At 55.8% G+C, this 22874-nt stretch overlaps 7 protein-coding genes across 7 annotated transcripts; 2 read left to right on the top strand and 5 right to left on the bottom strand.

The window, feature by feature from the left end:
• Nucleotides 1-1219: 1219 nt before the first annotated feature.
• BKCO1_22000127 (ebp domain-containing protein) lies at nucleotides 1220-2398 on the bottom strand (the record flags this gene model as incomplete). The annotated part of the gene is made up of 4 exons (XM_020272791.1): nucleotides 1220-1332; nucleotides 1391-1625; nucleotides 1683-1902; nucleotides 1968-2398. 4 exons carry the CDS (start codon nucleotides 2396-2398, stop codon nucleotides 1220-1222), a joined length of 999 nt encoding a protein of 332 aa, XP_020130837.1.
• Nucleotides 2399-3386: 988 nt separating this feature from the next.
• Nucleotides 3387-5274, bottom strand: BKCO1_22000128 (uncharacterized protein; the record flags this gene model as incomplete). Its single annotated transcript, XM_020272792.1, has 2 exons — nucleotides 3387-4954; nucleotides 5061-5274. 2 exons carry the CDS (start codon nucleotides 5272-5274, stop codon nucleotides 3387-3389), a joined length of 1782 nt encoding a protein of 593 aa, XP_020130836.1.
• A 667-nt stretch (nucleotides 5275-5941) lies between these two features.
• BKCO1_22000129 (nadh:ubiquinone oxidoreductase subunit) lies at nucleotides 5942-6518 on the bottom strand (the record flags this gene model as incomplete). Its single annotated transcript, XM_020272793.1, has 3 exons — nucleotides 5942-6303; nucleotides 6385-6420; nucleotides 6500-6518. 3 exons carry the CDS (start codon nucleotides 6516-6518, stop codon nucleotides 5942-5944), a joined length of 417 nt encoding a protein of 138 aa, XP_020130835.1.
• A 445-nt stretch (nucleotides 6519-6963) lies between these two features.
• Nucleotides 6964-7880, top strand: BKCO1_22000130 (glutathione s-transferase; the record flags this gene model as incomplete). Its single annotated transcript, XM_020272795.1, has 3 exons — nucleotides 6964-7004; nucleotides 7101-7477; nucleotides 7525-7880. 3 exons carry the CDS (start codon nucleotides 6964-6966, stop codon nucleotides 7878-7880), a joined length of 774 nt encoding a protein of 257 aa, XP_020130764.1.
• A 1115-nt stretch (nucleotides 7881-8995) lies between these two features.
• On the top strand, nucleotides 8996-11364 carry BKCO1_22000131 (btb poz domain-containing protein; the record flags this gene model as incomplete). Its single annotated transcript, XM_020272796.1, has 3 exons — nucleotides 8996-9923; nucleotides 9981-10181; nucleotides 10232-11364. The coding sequence occupies 3 exons, from the start codon at nucleotides 8996-8998 to the stop codon at nucleotides 11362-11364; spliced, it is 2262 nt and encodes a 753-aa protein (XP_020130765.1).
• Nucleotides 11365-12457: 1093 nt separating this feature from the next.
• On the bottom strand, nucleotides 12458-13824 carry BKCO1_22000132 (uncharacterized protein; the record flags this gene model as incomplete). The annotated part of the gene is made up of 4 exons (XM_020272797.1): nucleotides 12458-12938; nucleotides 12996-13464; nucleotides 13523-13559; nucleotides 13615-13824. The coding sequence occupies 4 exons, from the start codon at nucleotides 13822-13824 to the stop codon at nucleotides 12458-12460; spliced, it is 1197 nt and encodes a 398-aa protein (XP_020130766.1).
• Nucleotides 13825-17067: 3243 nt separating this feature from the next.
• Nucleotides 17068-18935, bottom strand: BKCO1_22000133 (uncharacterized protein; the record flags this gene model as incomplete). The annotated part of the gene is made up of 4 exons (XM_020272798.1): nucleotides 17068-17211; nucleotides 17483-18265; nucleotides 18630-18812; nucleotides 18873-18935. 4 exons carry the CDS (start codon nucleotides 18933-18935, stop codon nucleotides 17068-17070), a joined length of 1173 nt encoding a protein of 390 aa, XP_020130767.1.
• Nucleotides 18936-22874: the final 3939 nt, after the last annotated feature.

The following is a 22874-nucleotide window of genomic DNA, read 5'->3' on the forward strand; positions in this document are numbered from 1 at the left end:
CTGTCGGGCAGCGCGCACATCGAGGGGCTGGGCTTTAGCTTTCGAAAACCCACACAGAAATGAAAACGGCGTGGGAGGGAGGGCAGTTCGGAGGGAGGCGGGGCGGGTTTTGCGGCTTGTGACCGGCGGAGATGGTGTGCAGCTGCTGACAGGGAGGGCCAGAAAGGCTGGCTGGAGCTGGCGGTGGGCATTCCTTACCTTGCAGCAAGCCTCATGGGCCTGGACACCACGTCAGATGGATGTCTCGAGAACAGGGCAGGCCGCGCGCGGCAATACGCCCATAGACGAACGGGAGGCAAGCGGGAGGTGGCTGCAGTCGCAGCGCCCGTCGGCGTGCTAGCTCGAATGGCGGGCTGTTGGTTGCGCGGGCGTGCTGCAGGCAAGTTTGCGTGGGTGCAAAGTGTGGGACTGGGGATTGGAGGGTGCGCTGCAGGTCTGCGCGAATCGATGGGCGCGCCCGAGCTCCCTGGAGAGGTGCTGAAACGGGGCGTGCAGGCGTCGGTTCCCGGTCGGGGCTTGCTGGTGGCTGTGGGCAGGTTGTTGTCGACGCTGGGCCCGTTCCGCGTTATGTTTACTGCCTGGCTGCCGCGTTGTTTGCGCCCGATAGCTCTGGCCAGCGGCCCATGCATGCTTGTGAAGATCTGTCTCGCGCGACTTGCCTTGGCCGTGCGCCGCCTACCCAGCGCCCAACGCCTCACCGCCGCCTGCTTCGAACGCCTTCTCTGCTTCTGCGAGAAGGGGGGGTAAGCTGTCCACGCGCCAGCAGCCACGTGCAGCCTCCACGTTCCTCAGCCCGTCCATAGCCTCTGCTTTGGGCGCTGAGGACTCGGCGGCTGATCAGCAGCAGCTATCGACGGATCTGCTCGTACCGAGACCGTCATGCACGGGCGCAGGACTGCTCTATCCCTCCCGGCCCGGTGGTCAGAACGCTCGCAATGACATCCGCTACCTGTTTTTTAACGACAGGTTGCCGGCCTCATCCGCCAGACCCAGTCCGACCTGGGGCCTGGCGTCTTGGTATTTCTTGCATCCTCAGGGGTGGACCAATTGACTTCGTTGCCGTCATTCCACTGCTGCGTCATTGTGCTACAAAAAGCGGGTGCGACGCATCATTTGGAGGGGCTGCGCCATCTTCTCCAATGCCATTAAAGATATAAGTTCCTTTTCTAATGATAATAAAGAACGTATTGCTCTTAAACGTCCAACTATAGCTCCACCCCTACAGATCCTTCCTCTTCCTCGGACTGACAGGCGACGAGTTGAGGCATTTCTCTACCCGCGCGACCGCCTTGAAAGCTCTGCCGGAAGCCCTGAGGCTGTTCACGATCAAGACTGGTTGTATGTCAACACGCATGTTCAGAGCGTGTCCAAAGAGGTGCCGGGTACTCACTGGTCGGGATGACAATCCAAAACGCGTTCATGAACACAAAGTAGAACCAAAAGTAGTATGACTCTGGCCGGGAGTAGTTCAAGTCCGTCAAGTAATGGTCGAACATGGCAGTCGCGTAGTACAGGACATCGCCGTACAACTGGCCGAGGGACACAATCGCCTGGAGAGGGTATCGAAGCGGGTGGTCGGTGGTAATCATGTGCGCGACCACAAAAGAAAGCGGTCCCCAGCACACCTGCAATCCGAGCTTCAGTGAATTTGATCCTCCAGAGTGCGTCCAAGGCTGACTTACAGCAGTGATGGTCTCCATGCACAGCACGAACGGATCCATCGTCAGATAACGAGAGTCTGAAAGCGCATATTCCTTCCACAGCTGTCCGAACAGGTGTTGCGAGCCGCCCATTCTCCTGAAGTTATACACAAAGAAGCCTGGTTTGCATTCGTTAGGTTGTGCTCGACTCAAGGAATCACGGCGGGTGTCTTGCCTTCGAAGAAGAAGTGTATGCAGCCGCCTGTTACAAACATTAGCAGCGCCCGAGCACACGTTCGCGTGGAGGGACACCGACTCAGTACAAACCACAGTATCTGCAAGATCTCGGAGCCGCGCAGTGTCGGCCTGATCTTCTTCGCGACCAGGAATGTGACCATGAAGACAATCGCGCACCCGGCCGCAAAGGACGCGAGCAGCTGCACCATCGTGTACTCGTTGGCCAAGTATCCGGCAATCTCGACCTCGAGGGGATAGTAAGGGTGCAGCGGGTCGGGGGGTTTCGTCGCGTTGAGCTGGACAGGCACCTCGGCGGCGGGCTCGAACGCTGCCGCCGCTGCCGTTGCTGATTCGGCCATGGCCGAGGCGGCGGATGCGACGAGGCCAGCGGGCTCCATGGAGGGAGGGCGATTAGGAGGCGAGGCAGAGTAGCAGTCGGCGGCGAGCGGGAGGAGGCCGTTGCAGCCAAACAAGGCCGGGAGCTTGGCTGTGATGAGGTCGTTAATCGTAGCTCGGGCCATGATTCGTTACGGATAGTATCGTTAATTTCTGCTTCGTTGCTCGTTAGGCGCGTCGGTTCACTCCTCTTCGGATGTATTGTCTCGCTGGATGAAGTATAGTGTTGCCGTCATCGAGGCGAGGAGCACCGGAGGCCGATCGCTCGCTCGCCGAGGGAATCCGTGCGGGCGCGGCGCGCGCCTGCTCGCTCCAGCATCCATAGGTTGGAGGCGCCCATTGTTCCACGAGAAGAAACAGCGATTGTGATGTCGTCGGAAGCGCGACGACGCGCTACCTGATGCCTTGCAGCTGGGCGCCCATCCATGCCCGCTTCCCGGTCCTCAGCTGCGCCGTCATCGCCGGATGCGGCCATGCTCCGCCTTTGCCCGCTGTGGATCAGAGACGCGCCCGCCGTGGGGGGCACGTGGGTGGCTTGGTTCAGCCCTCTTTTCAGCCCGCAACGTACGATTCGACCGCCGCCGGCTACGCGTTCGATTCGTGCTCCTCATGCATACGTTGGTCGTCCCTGCACCGTTGCGGATGTTCTCGGATGGTGGACGGAAGGTTCAAGACTTCGACGTCGCCGTGCCAGGATCGCGCGCCGCTAGGTACTAGGTACTAGGTAGTCAGTCGGAGACGGAACCAAATTGCTCCTGAACAAGCGTGCGTCACCGGTAGTAGTGCTGTGGTCTTTCTAAATAGGGCTGCCCACCCTCCCGCGCCTTTCCGATGACCATGCACACTCATCCCGTGTGACTGAGCACAGGAAGGGCAAGGCTAATGCTTCTAGTGCTCGCCAGCACGCGTAACGGCGAATCTTGAGCACCATGAAAAGCAAACAACTGGCTGGAAAGGTGGCTTAGGTATTCTATTGTCTCTCTACGAAATCAAAAGACCCGCCGATGCAAAGATATTCAAGCGCATGAGCAAAACTATCTATCCCCATCTGAACTCCTCTGCCAAATCAAACCTGCCCAAGCTTTTACACGAGCAGGTGCTTCTGCAACATGCTTACTGATTTTCCGCGCCCTGTAGCACCATTGCCCTTGGCAGCTTCCTTCGGTCGAGGTGGAGGTCCTGATGACTGACGCCATTTGATCTGATTCTGGGGCTACTCCCATTACGAGAATGCCCGTTGACTTCCTTGTGGACGGGGCTCCTTGGGGGGGTCGGTATCTTCGTCTTTGCAGCCGACGCCGCACAGCCGTTCTCCCTGGCGAACTCGTTCTTCGCATCCAAGATCCTACCACCGGCGTAGGCACACGCGCCGAAAGCATGGCGAACTAACGAATCACCCGTCAGACTGCCGATGATGAAGACTGAGGGCGCAATCTCCAAATCCTCTTCGGCCTTTTCACGAAGAGTCCGGCCAGAAATCAGGCCCTGCAAGGGCCCGTCCTCCTCTTTGCATTGACCGGTGGCGGGACCAATGACCTCTGATTGGAGCGGCTCCTCAAGATACTGAAGAGACCCGCGCCTTCCCACCACGTACTCAAATCCACCAACGACACGTTCAACCAGGTCGCCAGACTCCAGACGTATCGAAACCTTGGCGAGGTCGTCAATCAAGGTGACATCCACGACTGTGGCGTTGGCCAGGCCTTCGTATACATCTGCCCAGTCGCGATTGGAGAAGAAAGGGTTGTTTTTCCTCCTCCTCAGCGGGGAGGCAGCTGATTTGGACTTCGAAGATGGGAGTGCGGCAAGTTTCATCTGTCGATAGATACCGGCATATTCAGGATAGGCTTGGTGATGGCAGCCCCGTAGGGGAGATGGCCTATCCTCCGGTGACCAGTTGAACATGTGAATGACCTTCCGGTGCGGCGGCGTCGAAATGATGACATCGGCAGCGGAGAATCCTGAGCCAACCACCAGAACAGGCTCCGTCGCATTGCGTAGGCTATGCAGAGGAGATAGAAGCGGCGGCGATGGTATATTGACTGAAAATAGCCCAGATCCGAGAACGAGGTGCTTGCATCGAATGCCATGAGAAGCGATGTAGAAGCCGTCGGTCGTCCTTGAGACACCGGACACTTGAGCATTGTTCAGAATCGACTTCGCGATGCCGACAGCATGCGGGTACGCCTTGTAGTACGCAGCTACCTGCGTCCGAGTAGGGCGCAGAAAATGCGGCAACGGTTCGCCATTCGCAGCCTTCCAATGGTCGGCAAAGGAGTAGCCGGGCAATGAGAGCATCTCAGCATAACTCAATGTGCCGATATCACTGGTCGCTGAGACTGGGTTGTCGGTCCACTGGCCTCCGGCATCGGGGGTGTTGCCCAAAGCGAGATGTGAAATGGCTTGGTCCGGCTCATAGCGCCAATCGACGCAGGATTCCGGATCGATCTCAGTATCGGCATTTGGGCGGATCAGAGTGTCGAGCAGGGTGTTGATGGGTAAGGCCTGGGTCGAGTAGCGCAGCGAGGACTGGAAATGGGCGTAGAGGTCTGGCGTCAGGTCGAGGAGGTTGCGACGGGATTCGAGCTTCGCGCGAAGCAAGGGATCGTGGTGCGGACGGGCATAGTACGGAATGTGGCCGTGGAGGATATAAGACAGGACCAACGCCGAGGGGCCATTGCCTGTCATTCGCAAGAAAGCAAGTCCATTGCGTCAGCCAACAGGCGTGGGTTGGAGGCCGCAGTACCACAAAGGCGACCCGGTGGGCGGGCGCGGGCCGGCACTTACCCACAATCACCGTGTCAACGTCCCGGAGCGCGGTGCTCGCCATGTCGCGCATTTCTGCAAAGCCTGGGGCGCCATGGAACGGGGAGTCGCGCGTGTTGGCCGGGCCATGGTGGTGGTCTTGTAGATTTGTCAGGCGGTTAGAATGCAAAGCGGCCGCCCGCGTGAAGGTGGCCAGCCTTTCCTCTACGAGTGGGGGCGCCGGCTTTACCGTCATGGCTTGCCCGCATCCCGGGCGGATTAGGTTGCCAATTGCAGCGCGCCCACGCCCGCATCTTCCGCCGTTTCTTTGAATGCTGAGAATTTTTCCTTTTTCCGCCCTTGGCTCCCATGCCTATTGGCTGGCCCCGCATGCTTGCCCGCTTGCTTCCGGAAGTGCACCAACGACGTCCTGAACAAAGGCACGCCGGCCTGAGTCTTTCCTCCCATGAATCGCCCGATTCGCTCCGGCGTAACTACGACGAGACCCGCCGACCGTGCTTTGTCATCGGTGACCGAGGTCCTATTGCTCGCGTGTTCCTCCTGGCAGGGAATGTCCGTCCTGATGATTACAGTAATCGTTGCTAGGGTCGGATGACCTCACGCTCATGCTCACTCCTACGATTCGGGTAGCTGTTCATCATGGCCCCTGACTCGATGGCTCACGGATAGTTTCCTGTCACAAGTCGTGTTCCTGGCGATGTTTCTCGTGATCATTTGTTCTGCAACCGCTAGACATGTCCTCTCTCTCGGGAACCATTGCTTTCTTGAGACTACGGGCGTCCTCCTGAATGAGGACAAGTTGTTCTTGGCCTGAAACATACACGCTGTGCATCTACCGATTGTTGCGGACGGGGCTTCGACGTGCGGTTTACAACCGCATCTGATTGATCATGGTATCTTGCTCAGAACTCCTTGATGACATCTCCTCTACGCTTGCCACGAAGCTCGTACTTGCCCTGCATCATAGCGTCAGCCTTGTGTCCACGTTGTAGCCCGACGACAGCCTGTTCTTCAATGCACTTGGAGTTCAAAGTCCTGCCCCACACATGCTCGTCGTCTTGTGCTCCGCCTGCACTCGTTGGAACCGACTCGTCTCCTCCGGCCGAATGCGTTCCTCCACAGGGAATAGCCATGGCATATGCACTCACATCGGTCTTGTAGGCAAGGAGTCCGACGACGCTCGGCACAGCGACTGCGACCCAGATGGAAATCCAAGCAGTCCGGGGAGTCCAACGGAAGTACTTGTAGCGGTTGGGGCCGACGTCTGTAGGATCGTCAATGCAAGCTGCAGCGAAGGACGGACGAGCGCGCGCTCAGGCGGCAGGGCCGCAGGAAGGTGTCGTACTGCCGTACTTGACCAGCGCCGGGTCTTCGTGGAGAACTGCGGAAACACGCAATGTCAGCTCAATGCGGTCGGGAGAGCCAGGACGGCGCAGCGCATGCGCCGAGTGAGAGCATACCGTGGTGGTCGCCTGCCATGGTGGGTGATGTTACCAGCAGCAAGCTCGGGGTGTTGCGGTCGTGCTCCTGCTGTAATGACGCCCCAGCGATTGGCCGTGTGGCTGCGATGCTTGGCACGGTCACGTGCAGCCCGATTCCGCACTTGCAATGGACGGATCCACGCATCGGTCCATCTCATGTTCTCCACACCACTCATCAGCTCCTCCGGCATCCGATCTTGCGGCCGGCATACCCAGTTCGTCTCCCTAGGCTCAAAAGGAAAGAGCTGCATGTGATGCTTCAAAGGAGTATCCTTATCTGCAATAGGGCCTCTGTGCCTAGGTACTTTACTGCTAGCGCCGGCAATCGTATATCCGCTGGTCTTCATCTTAAATTTCAATCGCATCCCGGTTTGAGCCCGGTTTCTCGTCGTGTGCTCTCCACTTCTGTGAGCAACCGTATTTCAACCTCCAACCACGTCAACATGGCCACCGATCAGCAGAACGCAAAGATTACACTCTACTGGTCAGTACAGCCATCCGCTTTGCAGTGTCCAGCATCTCCTTCAGCAGCGCCACGTCTGCGGCAGGGTTTCCTTGTCCTTCGATTAACACGTTGAAGGCTTGACAAGTCCCGCTCCCATCGTGTGCTCTGGCTGCTCGAAGAGCTGAAACTCGACTATGAACTCAAGGTCTTCAAGCGGACGAAGGACAAGCTCGCGCCGCCCGAGTTGAAGGAGGTGCATCCTCTCGGCAAGTCTCCAGTGGTGGGCATTCAGGCTCCTGGCGCCGACAAACCGATCATGCTTGCCGAGTCGGGCGCCATCACCGAGTACCTCACCGAGTACTTTGGCAAATGGCTGATCCCAACGCGCTATGTCGAAGGCAAAGAGGGCCAGATTGGCGGTGAAACCGAGGCCTGGATTCGGTACCGCTTCCTGATGCACTATGCCGAGGGCAGCATCATGCCACTGATGGTGTTTTCGCTGCTCATCTACAGTACGGCCCCTCTCTAGGCTGCGGATCACGCTGCTGACTATTCGTAGTGATCAAGACGGCGCCTGTTCCCTTTTTCATCAGGCCAATCTCTAATGCCATCGCGGGGAAGGTCGAAGGCGGCTTTCTGAAGCCAAACTTTAAGACGCACCTTACTTTCTTGGAGGAACAGCTTGCCACCTCCGGAGGGGATTACCTCTGTGGCAAAGAAATCACTGCTGCTGACATCCTCATGAGCTATCCATTGGAGGCGGCAACGCTTCGCGCGGGTCTGACCAAGGACAAGTATCCCAAGCTCGCGGCCTATCTGGACCTTCTGCATGAGAGGGAAGCGTTCAAGAAGGCGAATGCGAAGATCAAGGAAGTAACGGGGCAAGAGTACGACCCAAACATCTTCAATGCGTAAGGGTGGACGGAGGGTGTAAAGGAACACGGCTTGGGGAAAGCAACGGCTTGGTTGCAGGGAATAGCTTAGACGCAATGAATGTGGAATCAAAAGTAGTGTCCAGTTGCAGATCTGGGGTGAATTTGCGCATTCGTGCATCCGTGTCGAGAGGGATTAGTGAGCCATTTCGAGGCTTCTTTCGGAGCGGCTGGTGGCAACAGTCGTGGCAGCACGGCGTCACCGGCGGGCTGGTGTGTAATCGGGTGGGCGGCTCAGGCGGCGGTGCCTGGCAGAGGCTCATCGAAGATCTTGGATGGTGTTGCGATAAAGTTAGTGCAGCGCAACCCCGTTGCCGTCCGAACCGCCTATGAGCGGGAAGGCCGTCGCCCGACGGCGGAGGCGGCGGGTGCCCGAAACCGCGAAGGGCGGCGGCCGAGAGCAGCGCTCGGGGCGAGGATGACGGGCACTTGCAGCAACAGAGGCTCAGTCACGCCGTGCCTGGGCAGCGTCATGGACGACGGACAGCCAGCTCGCCCTTTCAGAGCGCGTGGAATCGACCAGAGCAATGCGGCAGGAAGCGAGTGACCTGGGCTTAACAACGAGGGCGTTGCTTACGTGCGTCATTCGAGGGCCGTCGCCCAACGAACCAGAGCCAGGCGTGCTGCGACGGCGTCGCTCCATGCCGCAGCGTCCGCCGGCCGAATTGCTGACATGGCGGCCGCAGAGTCAGCTGCGGCTCCTGTTCGAGACGGGTGCGGCACAGTCTACTACATGCTGGGCAGGTCTTCACCCCGAACTGGGGAGAATGCGCGCGGAGCTTAGACGCGCCGCCGTCGCCACTGGCACCGAGCGCATCGTGAGACGGTCGAGGATATATAGGACGGCGGGCGGGCTGCATGTGCGCAGCGCTACCTGTGTGCTGTTGTTTCGCGCCCTAATACTCAACAAGATCAGCCGAATTCCTGGACTACCAAGGGTACCGCCGGTGAGGGGCCCCAGACAGGACCCCCGTCAGCAGTGCCGCGCGCGCCTGGGCATAAACTCGAGTCCGTCTGGCGTGCGAGGACGAGGAGAGAGCGGTGGTGAACGGCGGTGCTCGGCAACGACATTGAAGCTTAAGCGACGCGGCGGGCGGCATGTCGGGCTTCCCTCACTGCGCCCTCAGCGCCGACCAAGACCCTGCAAACCCACCGCGACGCAATGCCCCGCGCCATGTCCAGTCGTCTAGCCAGATAGCAACACCCACGAGCTCTTCGGGCCTTGCCACCCCGCGCAGCAGCAGCCAGGCCCAGTTGCAGGCCCAGTTGCAGGCCCAGCTGCGCGCCCCCGTGCCCGCCCAGCCTGCGCGCCCCCAGCCCCCACGCTCGGCCACCACCTCTGAGTTCTGGGACTGGGAAAACGCAATCGACTTCACCGACGTCGCCGAGTTCTACGAGCCTCAGGGCGAGCTCACCACCGCCCGGTACCAGCCTCCCGCCCAGGATTTCAGCTTCCCCCACGCCGTTGCCGCCTCCGACCTCAGCGCCGGTGCAAGCAGCCCGAGGCTTACGTCCTCCGCCGGCTCTCCCTTCCTGGATGCCCAGCCTGCGAGCAATCCCTTCTCCGCCTTTCCTTCCGCCCTGCTTTCCCAGCCGGCCATGAAGAGAAAGGACCGTTCCGAGTCGGCCTCTGTTGGCTCCGCCGCCGCCGTGCCGTTCGGCATTGAAGCCCTCCAGGAGCCAGCCGCCAAGCGTACTGCAACGTCGCGCTCTTCCTCTGTGGCAGACGAAAGCCCTACGCTGACGCAGGGCGCCACCTTTACGAACGCCCCAGTGGGGTCCCCAGAAGGGCATGGTAATGCCGCCAGAGTGACTCCCATGACCGCCGCCGCTCATTCGGGAAGCCAATCCGCGCCGGCTGGCTCCGCAAGTACCCCCAGTGCAGCCCAGCCAGTAGCCACGCGGCCACGCAAGATTCCTGAGCTCTCGAGCAATTATTCGGCCATCTTACCTGCCGGCAAAGTCTTCCCCATCCAAATAGGAAATGAACTATTCCGGCTCTCCGGCGCCTCCATCTCTTCAGATGGTAAGTTAGACACCAATCCTCAACCTCAGGGTCGAACTGTTACTAAGGCTGCCAGAGCACCCTCGTATTTCTCGCATTTCTTTGCCGAGCAGCTGTACAACAACCCCAGCGGAAAGGCCGGTGACGTGAAAACGTTATACATCGACCGCGATCCAACCACTTTCAAGGACATCTCCCTTCATCTTCAGGGCTACTACGTCAGGCCCCGCGATGGAGAGCATTTCGTCCGCCTGTTTGCTGATGCCCAGTTTTACAGCTGTAAGTCGAGTGCTTTGGCATTCGGGGGAAGAAATGCTGATTTTGCACAGTGCCTCGTCTGACCCAACAGCTTTTCAAATCGGAAATTTTCATTCAGATCGGCGGTCGTGACTTTCAGATTCCCCGAGATCTCTTTTCTAGCCCTGGAGACTCACCGAATTTCTTTTCTCTGGGTTTCGCGCATTTCTTCACAACTCCTCAAGAAGTTTTCCCGGGACTGGATCGTCAGACCCTGCTTCGACCACCATCGATCCTACCGCCATCTGTACCGAACCGATCTGCACAAACATTCGAGGATCTCTTGCGCTTGCTTCAAGGCTATCCTCTACACATCCGGAACGAAGGCCATCGGGCTGATCTGATCCGGGACGCACGATACTTCCATTTCAAAGGCCTCGAACAACGTCTTCTCCCCTGCGAAATCATGTACAACCTCGCGCGCGAAAGGTCAGAAATAGTCATGCGCCTAGAGGACATCCGCCAGTCAGGCGTTTCGTTCTCGCCCGAAGTGGAATCGTTCTCGGGCGCAGACTCTACTTCAAGCGCTGCTGCAACTCCAGCCCCAGGACCACCGCCGAGCGTGGGCGGGAGTACTCGCGCTGGGTGGGTCACCTATGCACGACCATATGCAGATGAATCCGCGTACGAGCTTATATTGGAGCTCTCAGGCGAATCGGCGCGAATCGACGTGCAGTCAATGCGTGCCACGTTCTACGGCGACACAAAGGCTCGCATCTCCAGTCTTTTCCAAGTCATCGCCAGCAAAATGGGCCTACCGGCGACTCAACCACTGGGTCTTATGATGCTGCAAACAGGCGGCGGCGTGGCTGCTCAACCTGCGAGCCCAGCAAACTCCGGAGTAAGTGGTGATAGAGTCAAGATCGCCATCGGCTCCGACTGTTCGATCGACCTGGATGGAGTGCGAGTGCTGGCTGAGAAGCGAGACCGTGAGACTGGCCAGACTTTTGATCCGCAGTCGAGCTTGCTCCTGCGTCTGAGAACGCCCGAGGCCGACGACGAAATACCCCTGGACTGGGTGATCTCGAAAAGCCATTGGAGACTGCGAGTTCAGCCTCGGCGATTCGACGGTGAATCTCGGGTTGAAGTCATCATGCATGCCGTCAAGCTTGACGCATATGCAGGAGAGGCGGCAAGGAACGCACGGAGAGGGTTTCTCGTATAAAGGATGCCTGCTTACGAGTTTGTTAGAGTTTCAACGCGTATAGTACCATTCTGTGCTATATCATCATGTACATTACGTTTTCCCTTCGAATTTGTCCTTCTCTCACAACGGGTGCGGCAGCATTGACCGAAGTTGTGTACGATTTCTCAGGATGGAGGTTCAGGAATAGCGTCATTGGGAGGTCGTTGTCTTTTGTTCGAAGCATTCTTCTGGTTTGGTGTTGGCAAGATATCCTTCTCTTTCTGAAGAATGTCGATATTCCCTCTCATGCTTTCCCAAGTCTCGCTTGAGACGAATACCCGTTGTATCTACTGAATGTAGTTAGAACTGCACTGTCAGTGGTGTCCATATGGCCTTTCAGTCACACAGCAGCCCGAACTATGAGTGAACGTTACTTCATAAACTGTCGTAACTACAGGCCGACACAAACTTGCCCTACTTGTCGACACCGCTGAACTAAAGGCTGTTAAAAAAATATTTACATCTTTTTCTGAAGGTCAACAAGAATTACCCTTGGTTTTGCTGGAATCATACGCAACCACGCAATCCACTCCTTTCTATACAAGGTCAGGTTTAGTGGCCTGAACTTCGTCGCCAAAGTGGTCTTTACTCTCTCCCAACCCCGAGCGTGGAAAGCGGCGGATGTTTGTCTCCTCTCCTGCTAGGTGGGAATCGTGGACCAGCCACTGACCTTTCCTATTTATCTCCCTTCCCTCACCCCCTCTCCGAATTAATTAAATAGCTTACAGGTTTCGGATCATGCGACGTTTCTTCGTCAACGAGGAATGGACCAGGGGAATCTCTTTTCTTTTCTCGTAATCGGCCGTCGCTGCTCTGGCAGGCGGGTGTGCTTGTGGAGCGGATGGACGCTCAGACTGGATCATTTGATCCGAGAGTGGTGAGGCGGGCGTGAAGCAATCTCGAGAGCGCACACGCACTTCTTTCCTCAGACACCACGTCTCCTCTGACAAGGAGGAAAGGTGCTGGGGGCGGGGAGTACCAGGGAGTCGGTATGGTAAGCCCGAAGCGAACCTCTTCTTCAGGAGAGCGAAGGGGTTGTGTGAAAAGACATCTTCCTTTTTTTGCTCTTTTCTTACACTTCCATCTTGTGTCCCGGCGCCAACTCGAACTCGGATCCGCCGACGGTATTAGGTGTTTGGGGAACGGAGTCGGCCTGCGAGTGGGGAGGAGCGTTGGGGTCGATGTAGGTGTTTTGCGGGGCAGCGACGCCGCCCTCGGCGTTGCGGCTGCGGTGGGAATCGGTGGGTGTTTCGCCGCTCCAGTTGAAGTTGTACATGGCCGAGTTGCGCTTCATGCTGGCAAAGAAGGGGTTGGTCCAGCGACGGCGGGCGTAAAGCTTGCTGTTGCGGTTGGCCGAGCGCAGCGGCTTGATGAAGGAGGAGAAGAGGCGCGATAGGCTGCCTTTGAGGGCTGGGATCGAGGCACAAATCAGGCCCAGCGACGATTCGACGATGGTCAGAGCGAAGGGCCAGCGTGCGTTCCAGGTCGTGTCGTAGGTCTTGAAGAAGATGCGGTGAAGTTCGATGGTTCGCAGGATGCCGCAGACGCCAGTGCTGTTTATTGCCGCGGTTAAGACCATGTGTGTAGATGCAAGCGCGGCGAGAACTTACATCAATCCCAAGCTAAAGACGAAGCCGAGAGCCATTTTGGCGCGCTTGGAGATGCGGAGGTCCCAGAAGATGGCCATGGGCAGGATGCAGGCAATGAAGTCTTGGGCGGCGCTGATTGCACCGTTGGCGACATTGCCGGCGCCTTCGTTGACGCAAGTGTACTCGTGCTTCATTGCCCACATCGGATTGACCTTGTTCCAGTAGGCATTCACCGGGTGGCACTCCAAAGGAATTGTTATGATGAAGCAGACGGCGTAGGCAACGATGAAGGTCATGTTGGCCCAGATGGTCCATTTGAACCACTGGCGGATCTTTCCTAGCCGGCGGTAGAAGAGCAGGATGGAGAGCTTGGTCAAGGTGGTGCTGGTTATGTAAAGCAACGATATGCCAAGCGTGACCTTCCTGCTGATCGGACCCATCTGTGGCGTGATGTCCCAGGCATGGCGGTCGAAGCCGTAGAGCTGCTCGGCTACAGATGGATGGGTTAGCAGGGGGCATCGAGGCGACGCGGCGGTACTGGTTCTTACCAAGGCAGGTAGCGACACAAAGGGCAATTTGTGGAATCTTCAATGGCGAGTCAGCGATCGGGGTCGAGCAAGGGGGCTGCTGGACAGCATACCAAGGCCACGGCAATGAGAGCATCGTCCAAACCGGCATTACGCCTGATGATGAAGCGATCGTAGAATCGGGAGCCGACAATGCCCAGCGAGAGGACGGTGAAGACGACACTGATGATGGTCAGGGTGGGCGGGGCGCGGATGCCGTGGGGATAGGCGTCGGTCTGCCATTGGAGCACCAGCTCCAGTGGAGGCACCACGCCACCAGGCATGGCAACGGCCGAGGGATGGTGTCGTGGGAGCTTGAGTCGCGGGAGGCGTCGGGATATATTGGGCGGGGTAGGATCCGGGTAGGTGGCTCAGGACGGGCAGGCTCCGGGGTGGCTTTTAGTATTGCAGTCTGCAGGGCGTGCAATGCATGAAGAAGGGTCCCTGGCAGAGATAGGTGCAGGGAAGAGCAGGGCCTGGGCGACGGCGGGCACGTGTAGGATCTTCGGCTGATCCACTCCACGTGCAAGTGAAGCTGGTGGGCAGCCGTCCAAGCTTTATCGAAACTAGCCGGCTGGACATGTACGGTCGGAAATAAGGCGCAGGTGGTCCGGAGACGCTCTCATGATGGCGACTTCACGTCGATGGGCAGCCCCGCCGCGGACGCCGGCCCAAGGAGGAGAGCACAGCGACGCTGGCGGCGGGCGTCCTCGCCGCACCAGTGGCCGGATGGCATTGGGACACGGCGCGTGACGAGCGGACGAAGGGCGGCGGTGGGGCGTATAGTTTGCTTGGTGCTGCAGCTGTGTCTGAATGGCTCGCCATGGGCGACGTGATGGCCGCCGGTGTGTGAAGCCTGAAGGTCGAAACCAGGCTAGAGCAGCGCGTCCCTATTTCGCATTAGGCGGTGGCAGTGGCAGCAAGCTCGCACGCTCGCTAGAAATAAGCTCAGCTGGAGGCGACGCACGGCTTCTCCACAAGGGAAATGACGCCGCCGGGTTGGTGACGAGTGTGTCGCAGATCGGCCAGGCATAAGGAGGTCTGAAAAGGGCCGACGGGCTGCAGGACGAGCAACGCGTTTCGGCAATCGACTCCGGCCGCCAAAACAATTTCTTTCGCATTGACGCTGCGCTCGCTGCCTATTGGGATCGGCACCGCTGCCGGATATGAGTAAACATCATGCTGCTCACCTGCCGCTGGTCCCGGCGCTAAACCCTCCCACCCGTCGCATCGCAATCGCCTCCAACGCTAACCTCACCTCGCCCTTCTTCACCCCCAGGCTGCGAATCAGCGTCCAATAGGGGAGAGGGGCCCATTGTTCAGCGCCTGCCGTCTTCTCCGGACAAGACCATGCTCGCTCTCAGCCGGCCACCAAAGGACTCTTATACCCAACAGCGCTAGCCCGGCTCTACACGGCTGCAACGCTATGCCCAAGCCCACGCTCACGCTCACGCTCGAGTGAGCCAAAAGCCATCTCGTCCAATCCATCACCGCACCGCAACTTGAATCTCGCTACCGACGCTCCGGCCATGGCCTTGGTTCGCTCGCCGAGCCAGTGATCAGCGTAGTAGACGAAAGGCATTACCGCTTCCGGAAGGATCACTACGCTTGTCCACCAAACCTGCGCCGGTCGTTGCTCCGCAACCGCAATGGGAAATCATGAGACGTGCCATCAGACGTTGGACCACCACTCCAATGTGGGGAACGAATCCGTGCGGCTAGACGGCTCCGGACACCAGGACACCCGCAAACTTTATTTCACCCCATCGCCCTGTCGCGCCCTCTGCCTCACATGCACACCTCCAGTACGGACGCACGCTCGGTTCCGGTGTCGAGCCACTTCTGCCTTTGGTCGGTTTCGAGTGAGAGCAGCCCGTTGTTGAAAGAGGTATGACTCGTGCGTGGTTGGGAGATCATGTTGGGGTGCCGAGGAGCCGATCAATGGTGTTTGCATGTGTGAGACGCCATGTTTGGCCAGGATCCACCACTAATCCCAGCTGAGGCTATTGGAGGAAGGAGAGAGGGTCGCGTCGCAGAGATGCCTCGTAAAATTTGTCTGATCCGCACACCACGCAAGAGTGACAAGTCCTTCCGCGAACTGGTGTGATATTACTTGTGCCGCCTCAGTGTAGTGAGGCCCGGATCGCATATCCCTATTGTAAGCATCCTTCGAGCTTGCTGTTATTTCTTCCGCAATTGTCGGAGTCTTCCTTGAGACGGTTGTTACTTGTCGTCTGTTATGCTTGGTCTCTCTCGGCCTGTCTTCTCGGCCTCTTCCCGCGACCGCGATTCCTTTGGTCCTCCCCGGGTCTGAATCTTCCGGAATTCGATCGCCATCGGGGCGCCTCCGCTTGTCGGTGTGTCTCCGCTTGTTGGTTCTCGTTCCTAAGGCCGTTCCCTCCGGTTTGGTGGCGGGTTCCGCACTTCCTTCCAGAAGCTCGGCTTCAGGCAACCTTTGGCGATTTTCCCTACCATTGGCTTCCCATTTACCAACGATACTGCATCTTTGGCCATACCATCACTACACATTTGCAAGCAGTGGTATGGCTGTCAGATAGAGAGGCTGTTGTCTCAGTCAAGGCTCTACGCGTCCCCTTTCGAGTCTTGAAATATGTATCCTCTCTTCCGTTTGAGGCAAACAAAACGAAAGACCTTGGCAACTTCCGGGAGAGGGAGGGACAAAAAGCATGATACTTGGCAGTAACGGGACTGGTACGATGTCAGAAAGCCGGAGCATACTGAATTTGACCTCATGAACTTACCTCACCCGCAACCTTATTCCTGGCGGCACGAAGCCAACAAACTATTCTTTGGAGGAGGAAGGGTACGCTCAACCATTGCGTTGGTCGGTCCATTTGATCAGAGGAGCAGTAGTGACAGACCCAAGCATAGGCATACGCATAAGCTTACCAAGGGGTTGAGCAAGAAAACTTTGCGGATGCATGTGCCTCAGGTCTCTTCGCCGAAAGCAATAGAAACAAACTTCGATCCTATTTTTCTGTCAGCTCATGGTGCCAAAGACATGCACAGACGGTCGAAATTCGTGATTTGAAGAAGTCATGGCTCCACTTTGATGTTCCCAGCATGTCCGCGGATCCGGCACAGGCGCATACCATACCATCATCGGCATAGCACCAAAAACAGATGAATAAGTCGAGAGATGTTTCATTGATCTCGACAGCAGATTGAGTGCGGCTTGAGTATGAGAAGACTTGAGAGAACACGAGAGCAGTACGATCTTGTTAAACGAGTGTCACTGTACGAAAGAGTTGCAAGAGAGACTTGAACCAAAAGGACGCAAAATCATATCACCCGTCCAGTGGTCTTTTACCAATTTGCAATTTGCCGTTTCCAACAGTCATCGAATCCCAGTAATCAATTTTTCCAATAGAAAGAGACGATAGAGAAATAAGTCCAAGGTATCCCATCAAACCAAGAATGTTCAAAAAGCAGGTCGTTACTCATAAATGTGTCGAGCCGCTGTTATCAGTTGCGGCCGGCAAAATGGTAGGTTTGGACTACCGCATTTACACTCTCATGGCAAACTGCTTGAGGTATTCGTAGTCGGCGACGTTCTTGTCGACAGTGTCCTGGATGACCTTGGCACCCTCTTCACCGAACTTCTCGACCCATTCGGCGTACAGCACGTCGTCGGGCTTCGGAACCTTTTTCTTTTTGATCAGCGATGTTAATATGTCTGTTCAAGAAAAAGAATATTGGGATGTAACGAAGCAGGCTGTTCCTTCCAACCCAGAGCCGTAGTCACTAGAAGTCCAATCTCTTGTCGCCGACAATCCTCTCTCAATCACATCCTCGAGTCCATGTAAAGCGAGTGCTTACAACAATCGAACTGATAGACGGAAGAATGATGTACGGAAGACAAAGGAGAAAGGAGATTCAGGACCATGACGGTCTGACGGAAGAAACAGCCAGCCAACTCACCTGGGCGCGAGGCTTGAGATCCCTCGATTCGATGGCATCCTCGTGGAAGCCCTTCCACTTCTCGAACCTCTCCTTGGCGATACGGTGATCCTCGTCGTTGTCCCAGGTCAACATCTCCGGCTTGTACTCGATGCCAACGCTCTCGCAGTAGCGCTGGATGATGCCGGCAGGGTTGTCGAGAAGGTCGTCGGCGTCGATGACGCAGATCTCAACCGGTTCAGTGCCGAAAGGAGGGATGACGGTGCCGTTGGTCTCGCCGTTCGTCTCCGCACCCTCCTGGCCGGCGATCTTGGGACCGACAAGACCAATGTTCTTGAGATAGTCGAAGGTGCGGCGGAGCTCGTCGTAGCCGGCCTCGGAGGGCATGAAGTTGTAGAAGCCAGTGATGTCGTCGAGCGGCGGGACGGTGCAACGGTAATACGAGGGGATACTGTTGCGAGGGTGGCGGATCAAAAAGGTCCAGTGGAACTTGGCGAGCAGCTCCGTGGGGACAACCGTCGGGTTTCCGGGCTCAACGAACGTCGGGTAGGGGTACGGAGGTTTGGTAGCCTCGTGCCCCTCGATCCTCGCCTCATGGCTCACCCCATTCGGCGCTGCGTTGACATCGCCGTTGGTGGCAGCGTCGCTGCCGTGGGCGCTGTCAACGCGGGCGTGTGCGTCAGGCTGAGCGGCGTCAGTGCCGACGCCGCGCTTGTACTTCACGAGGGATGGCGCAATCGACGCCGGCTGTTGATCCGCCGGCACCAGATAGTGCGTAATGTCCTTGATGAAGATCCGCTTGCCCTGTTGACCCCGGTAAGTACATGTCGGCTTCACCATGACAGAGTGCGAGCTCGGGCGGGGCCCGCCAGGCTAGGTGCGTAAGGAAATGTGCGAGGGGATGCGTCATTCGGGCTCCGCTCAGCAAGCAGGTTGAACTGCCGCCTTTGTCGAATCTGCAGGAGGTAGTATCATGATCGCACACCGTTGAGGCATGGTCGAGCACAAAACGCGGTTGAGGTGACTTGAGAAAGTAGTATATTCTTTTTTTTTCTTTCCCCTCTCTTGACTTCTGAATAGGCGCGGAAAAGAAAGATGGCGTGGACAAAGGAAACGGGGAGCAAGGCCGAGGGTACGGCTGCTTGCATCTCGGGGGAAGGGATCCAACCTCAGTGTTTTCACGCTCGATTCTGTCAAAGATAGTCCTGTAGGTGCTGTCTTCGAAGCCGCTCTCTGCTCTCGCCTTCAGGTCGTTCTCGTAACGGTCGCTGAGTCTTTCGGGGCCGAAGTAGAAGGCGTCACCGAAGGGCTCGTGCACGCATTGGAGCGTGTCCCGGCACGTCATGAAGACCTAAGCAGGGCGAGGTGTCAACGAGAGCCGGCGGGAGTGCGGCGGGAGGGGAGAACGAACGCGCTCGAAGGCCGTGGAGCATGCCCGCGGGTGGGTTGCAGCGAAAATGGGTTTCTTCGACATGATGGCGTCTGAAGCTGGCTATTGGTGGCGGAATGGCAGCAGCCGGCGGGCGAATATATATGGTCGCGGGCCGGGATGCAGCTGGGCCAGCGGGCAAATCAGGGGAGCAGGCCAGTAACGACGCCCGAATCGGGAGATGGAAACCAAGCAATCGTAAGGGGCGCAAGCGGGCGCAGGTGAAATGTGTGGATATGCGGAATGCGCTAAGGCGCTAGTCCTCCGGTGGCAGGGCACAAGGCAGGGCACGGCAGGCGCCCGCCCATGTGCCCTGCCATACCCCGTCGGCGGGTCGCGATGCGCGCGTTGGCGTTGCAGCAGATGCGCCAGATAGGGCTGCATCGGGCACATGCCAGCGGCCTGTGGAGAGGTTGGCTATTCGCACGCCCGCGCATTGCGTGATTGCTTGATTGCGGGTGCGCGGGTGATCTCACAGGCCGCCGGCCGCTGGCCGCTGGCTGTTGCCCCAGGCCCCGTGGCTCCGTGGCTCCGTGGCTCCCGCTGCCGCTGCAGACGACGTCCGCCCGCCTAAGGCTCCAGGGGGGCCTTCCTGGCCTCCACACGTCACTGGCGCCGCCCGGGCCAAGGGCAGCCGCGGCCCCACGCGCAGCCCGGTTCATGCCACAGTGCCTCGCCCGAGATGCTGCAGCTCACCACCATGCGATTTTCAACGCCCATGATACGTCCGGCGCCGTCTCCTATCCCACTTATCTCGCGCACTCCTAGTCCCCTTCCGTTCGCCGCCTGCGCGCCACCTCAGCTGCAGAGCCCAGAAGCTCGTCCTGCCCACTTATGTCGGAGCTGACCTGCACCCAGGGAACCGCCCGCCAGGCCACCAGCCCACCGGCCATTCACAAGCTTCACAATCAGAAACTCGCCGACGACGAGCCTTCGAGGCCGTTTCCTGAACACTGCTTCGGACTTTCGCTGCCGTACCAGCACCGCCGCCGTTGGGAGCGGGGCACGCTCAACATTGTGCGACCATACATAGGTACAGCTAGCGGGGAAATTCTGAGGCCGGCCGGCGGGTAGGCTTGTGCAGAGGGATTAACTGCGGGCCCTGACACCTTCGCACGGGAAGCGATAACGTACCACCCTCGAAATCTTAACGTACCACCCCGCCCCACTTAGTGGTAATTAGCGCAGATCGCTCGGTAATAACGAATGCATGATACATACCTTTATTGTTTCGTTATAGACGAGTTCTTAGCAGCATTTGCACGTGTTGTTAGTATTATTACACTTATTCGTTGTTAACGAAGGGAGAGAATTTATTATATAATTTACTATCTACTCGCCAACCTAATCTCTTCGTTCACACCGAAGCCTAAACAGCAATTAATAAGGGTAAGTAGTAGGCGTACGGTACGCAACTAAGGCCGTTAGAATAGACCTAGTATTTAGAATAGCGTAAACGATATTCTTTATAAGATTACGCTACTTTTAACCTATCGCCTAGCGCTTCGTTAGCAACGAATAGATTTAGAGTTAATATTACGTATCTTAAACTTATTTAAAGCCGTCTACCGCTTAATCTAACTACTAATTAAGATTAGCTAAGCCTCTAAAAACGTATCTTCGTATACGTAGCTATAGGGTAAGGTGTCTTCGTCTAGGACGATCTAAGTATCGTAGATAATATTATTTTCGATAGATATAGAGGCATTTAACGCCTAGTAGGTATAGTACTTTAGCGAACCACCCGTAGAACGCTAGAAGGTTATACTATAATTTACTCGTTAGTAACGAATTATAATAAGAAGGGCTCGTTCTTACTAAATAAACTCCTCTATCCTACCTTAGGTATTTTAAGGCTTCGTATACGGGCTCTAGCGAGCCGTATACGCTTAAACCCGACTTTTTTTATAGTTAGTTCGTTTATAACGAAGGGGGGGTTAAACTTACGCCTTTCTTAGATTACTTAAGCTCTACTATAAACCGTCCATACGCCTAGCCTAATTAGCCGTATAGAATCTTAGAACTTAGCTAGCTTAGCTAAAGCCGCTACGGAAGCTAGCACCGGCTAGATAGCCGGAAAGAATAAAGAAAGACTAGAAAGGTATAGCTATCGTTAATAACGAAGTAAACTAGTATAGTATAAAGAAGGGAAATAAGACCGTAAGAGACGTTCGTTATATAGTAAACCTTCGGTAATAGCGAGTATAAGCAGCTATCCGGCTATACGGTCTAAGAGTACTAGCTACTCGGCCGTACTACTTACGCTCGCTATTAACGAATATTATACTACTTACGCTCGCTATTAACGAGCGTTAGCTATCCGGCCGTACGGCCTAGAAACGCTATTAACGAATACCAGCTACTCGCGCTCGCTATTAACGAGCGCCAGCTATCCGGCCGTACGATTTACGGGCGCTAGCTGCTAGGCCGCATAGCTTATACTCGCTATTAACGAGTGCTAGTAGTGTAGTTAAATAGCTAATTTTATAGCTAAATAGCCGAATAGCTAGCCCTCGCAACTAGCGAGTATAAGCTATACGGCCTAGCAGCTAGCGCTCGTAAACCGTACGGCCGGATAGCTAGCGCTCGTTAATAGCGAACGTAAGTAGCTAGCTAAGTAGCTAGTATTCGTTAATAGCGCTTCTAGGCTATATAGCCGGATAGCTAGCGCTCGTTAATAGCGAACGTAAGTAGTACGGCCGAGTAGCTAGCGCTCTTAGGCCGTATAGCCGGATAACTACTTATACTCGCTATTACCGAAGGCTAGCTAATAATAAATACTTATATAGTATTCGTACTAAACGAAGAGCGAGATAACTAGCTATACGCCCTTACTAGTATACGGCTATAGAAGAACTACTATTCGCCCGGGACGAACGTCTATTAATACTATTATAGTAGTGCGATTAGGTATATTAGTAGAGTAGGTTCGCCACGGGCGAATGCTACTAGTAGAGCGAAATAATACTATAGTTCGCTATAAGCGAATACTATTAGCGGAGCGAAATAATATTATAGTTCGCCGTAAGCGAATGCTATTAACGGGGCGAAATAATACTATAGTTCGCCGTAAGCGAATACTATCGGCGGGGCGAAATAATACTATAGTTCGCCGTTAGCGAAGTAGTAGTATTATATAGGCATCGTTAGTAGCGAAGAGGAGGGTACTCGAAAGGGTAGTAGAGCTCGTTACTAGGCTGGCTATACTAGAGTTTATACTCGTTTTAGACGAAGATACTAGACCTCCCGCTATATTATTATAGCAGCCGATAGCTACGGAGGCTATAAAGGCTACGAAGGCTATAAAGGCTACGAAGGAAGGATAATATAGACTCGTTTAGACCGAGTAGGGGTAGAAGATAGAATCGGTAGTAATACTACGTTATTTTAATCTACTCGTTCTAAACGAAGAGGGTCTCTTCTTATACTATTTACTCCGAATTTTATTAGACGTGCCGTTACTCTTAGTCCTACCCTTCGTCGACGCTAAATAATAGCGGGTTTATAGTAGACGGGCGTCTCTAGTTCTATCGTTAGTATCGAGTCTCTATTAATCTACTAGTATCGGTCGAATAACCGAGAATTAAGGAAGTGTCTTCGTTTATATAGAATCGTAAAGAGTATCTAGTAGTATAGTCGGCCATATATCGCCTTAAACGAACTAGTATATTATCTTCGTTAGAAACGAGGGTTAGACTAGCTCTTAATCTAATTTTACTTAGCCTTAGTAAGCTTAAGGAAGGTCTATATTAACGCGTAGCGGTAAATCTAACTCTAATAGTAGTTCTAGAACTCGCTACGAACGGCGGTTAGACGCTAGATATTATTCTTCGCTTCGTCGTAAACGATTATCGTAGTAGTAAGCGCCCACTACGTCTCTAGCCTATAGATAAGCGTAAAGACGTTACTACGAGAGTTAATAATCTACTTCTTAATTTAGGTATAAGCGCCTTTAATACGAGACGTAGTAATATTACCGAAATA

Source organism: Diplodia corticola (genome assembly GCF_001883845.1).
Source record: "Diplodia corticola strain CBS 112549 chromosome Unknown scaffold22, whole genome shotgun sequence".
Classification (NCBI taxonomy): domain Eukaryota; kingdom Fungi; phylum Ascomycota; class Dothideomycetes; order Botryosphaeriales; family Botryosphaeriaceae; genus Diplodia; species Diplodia corticola.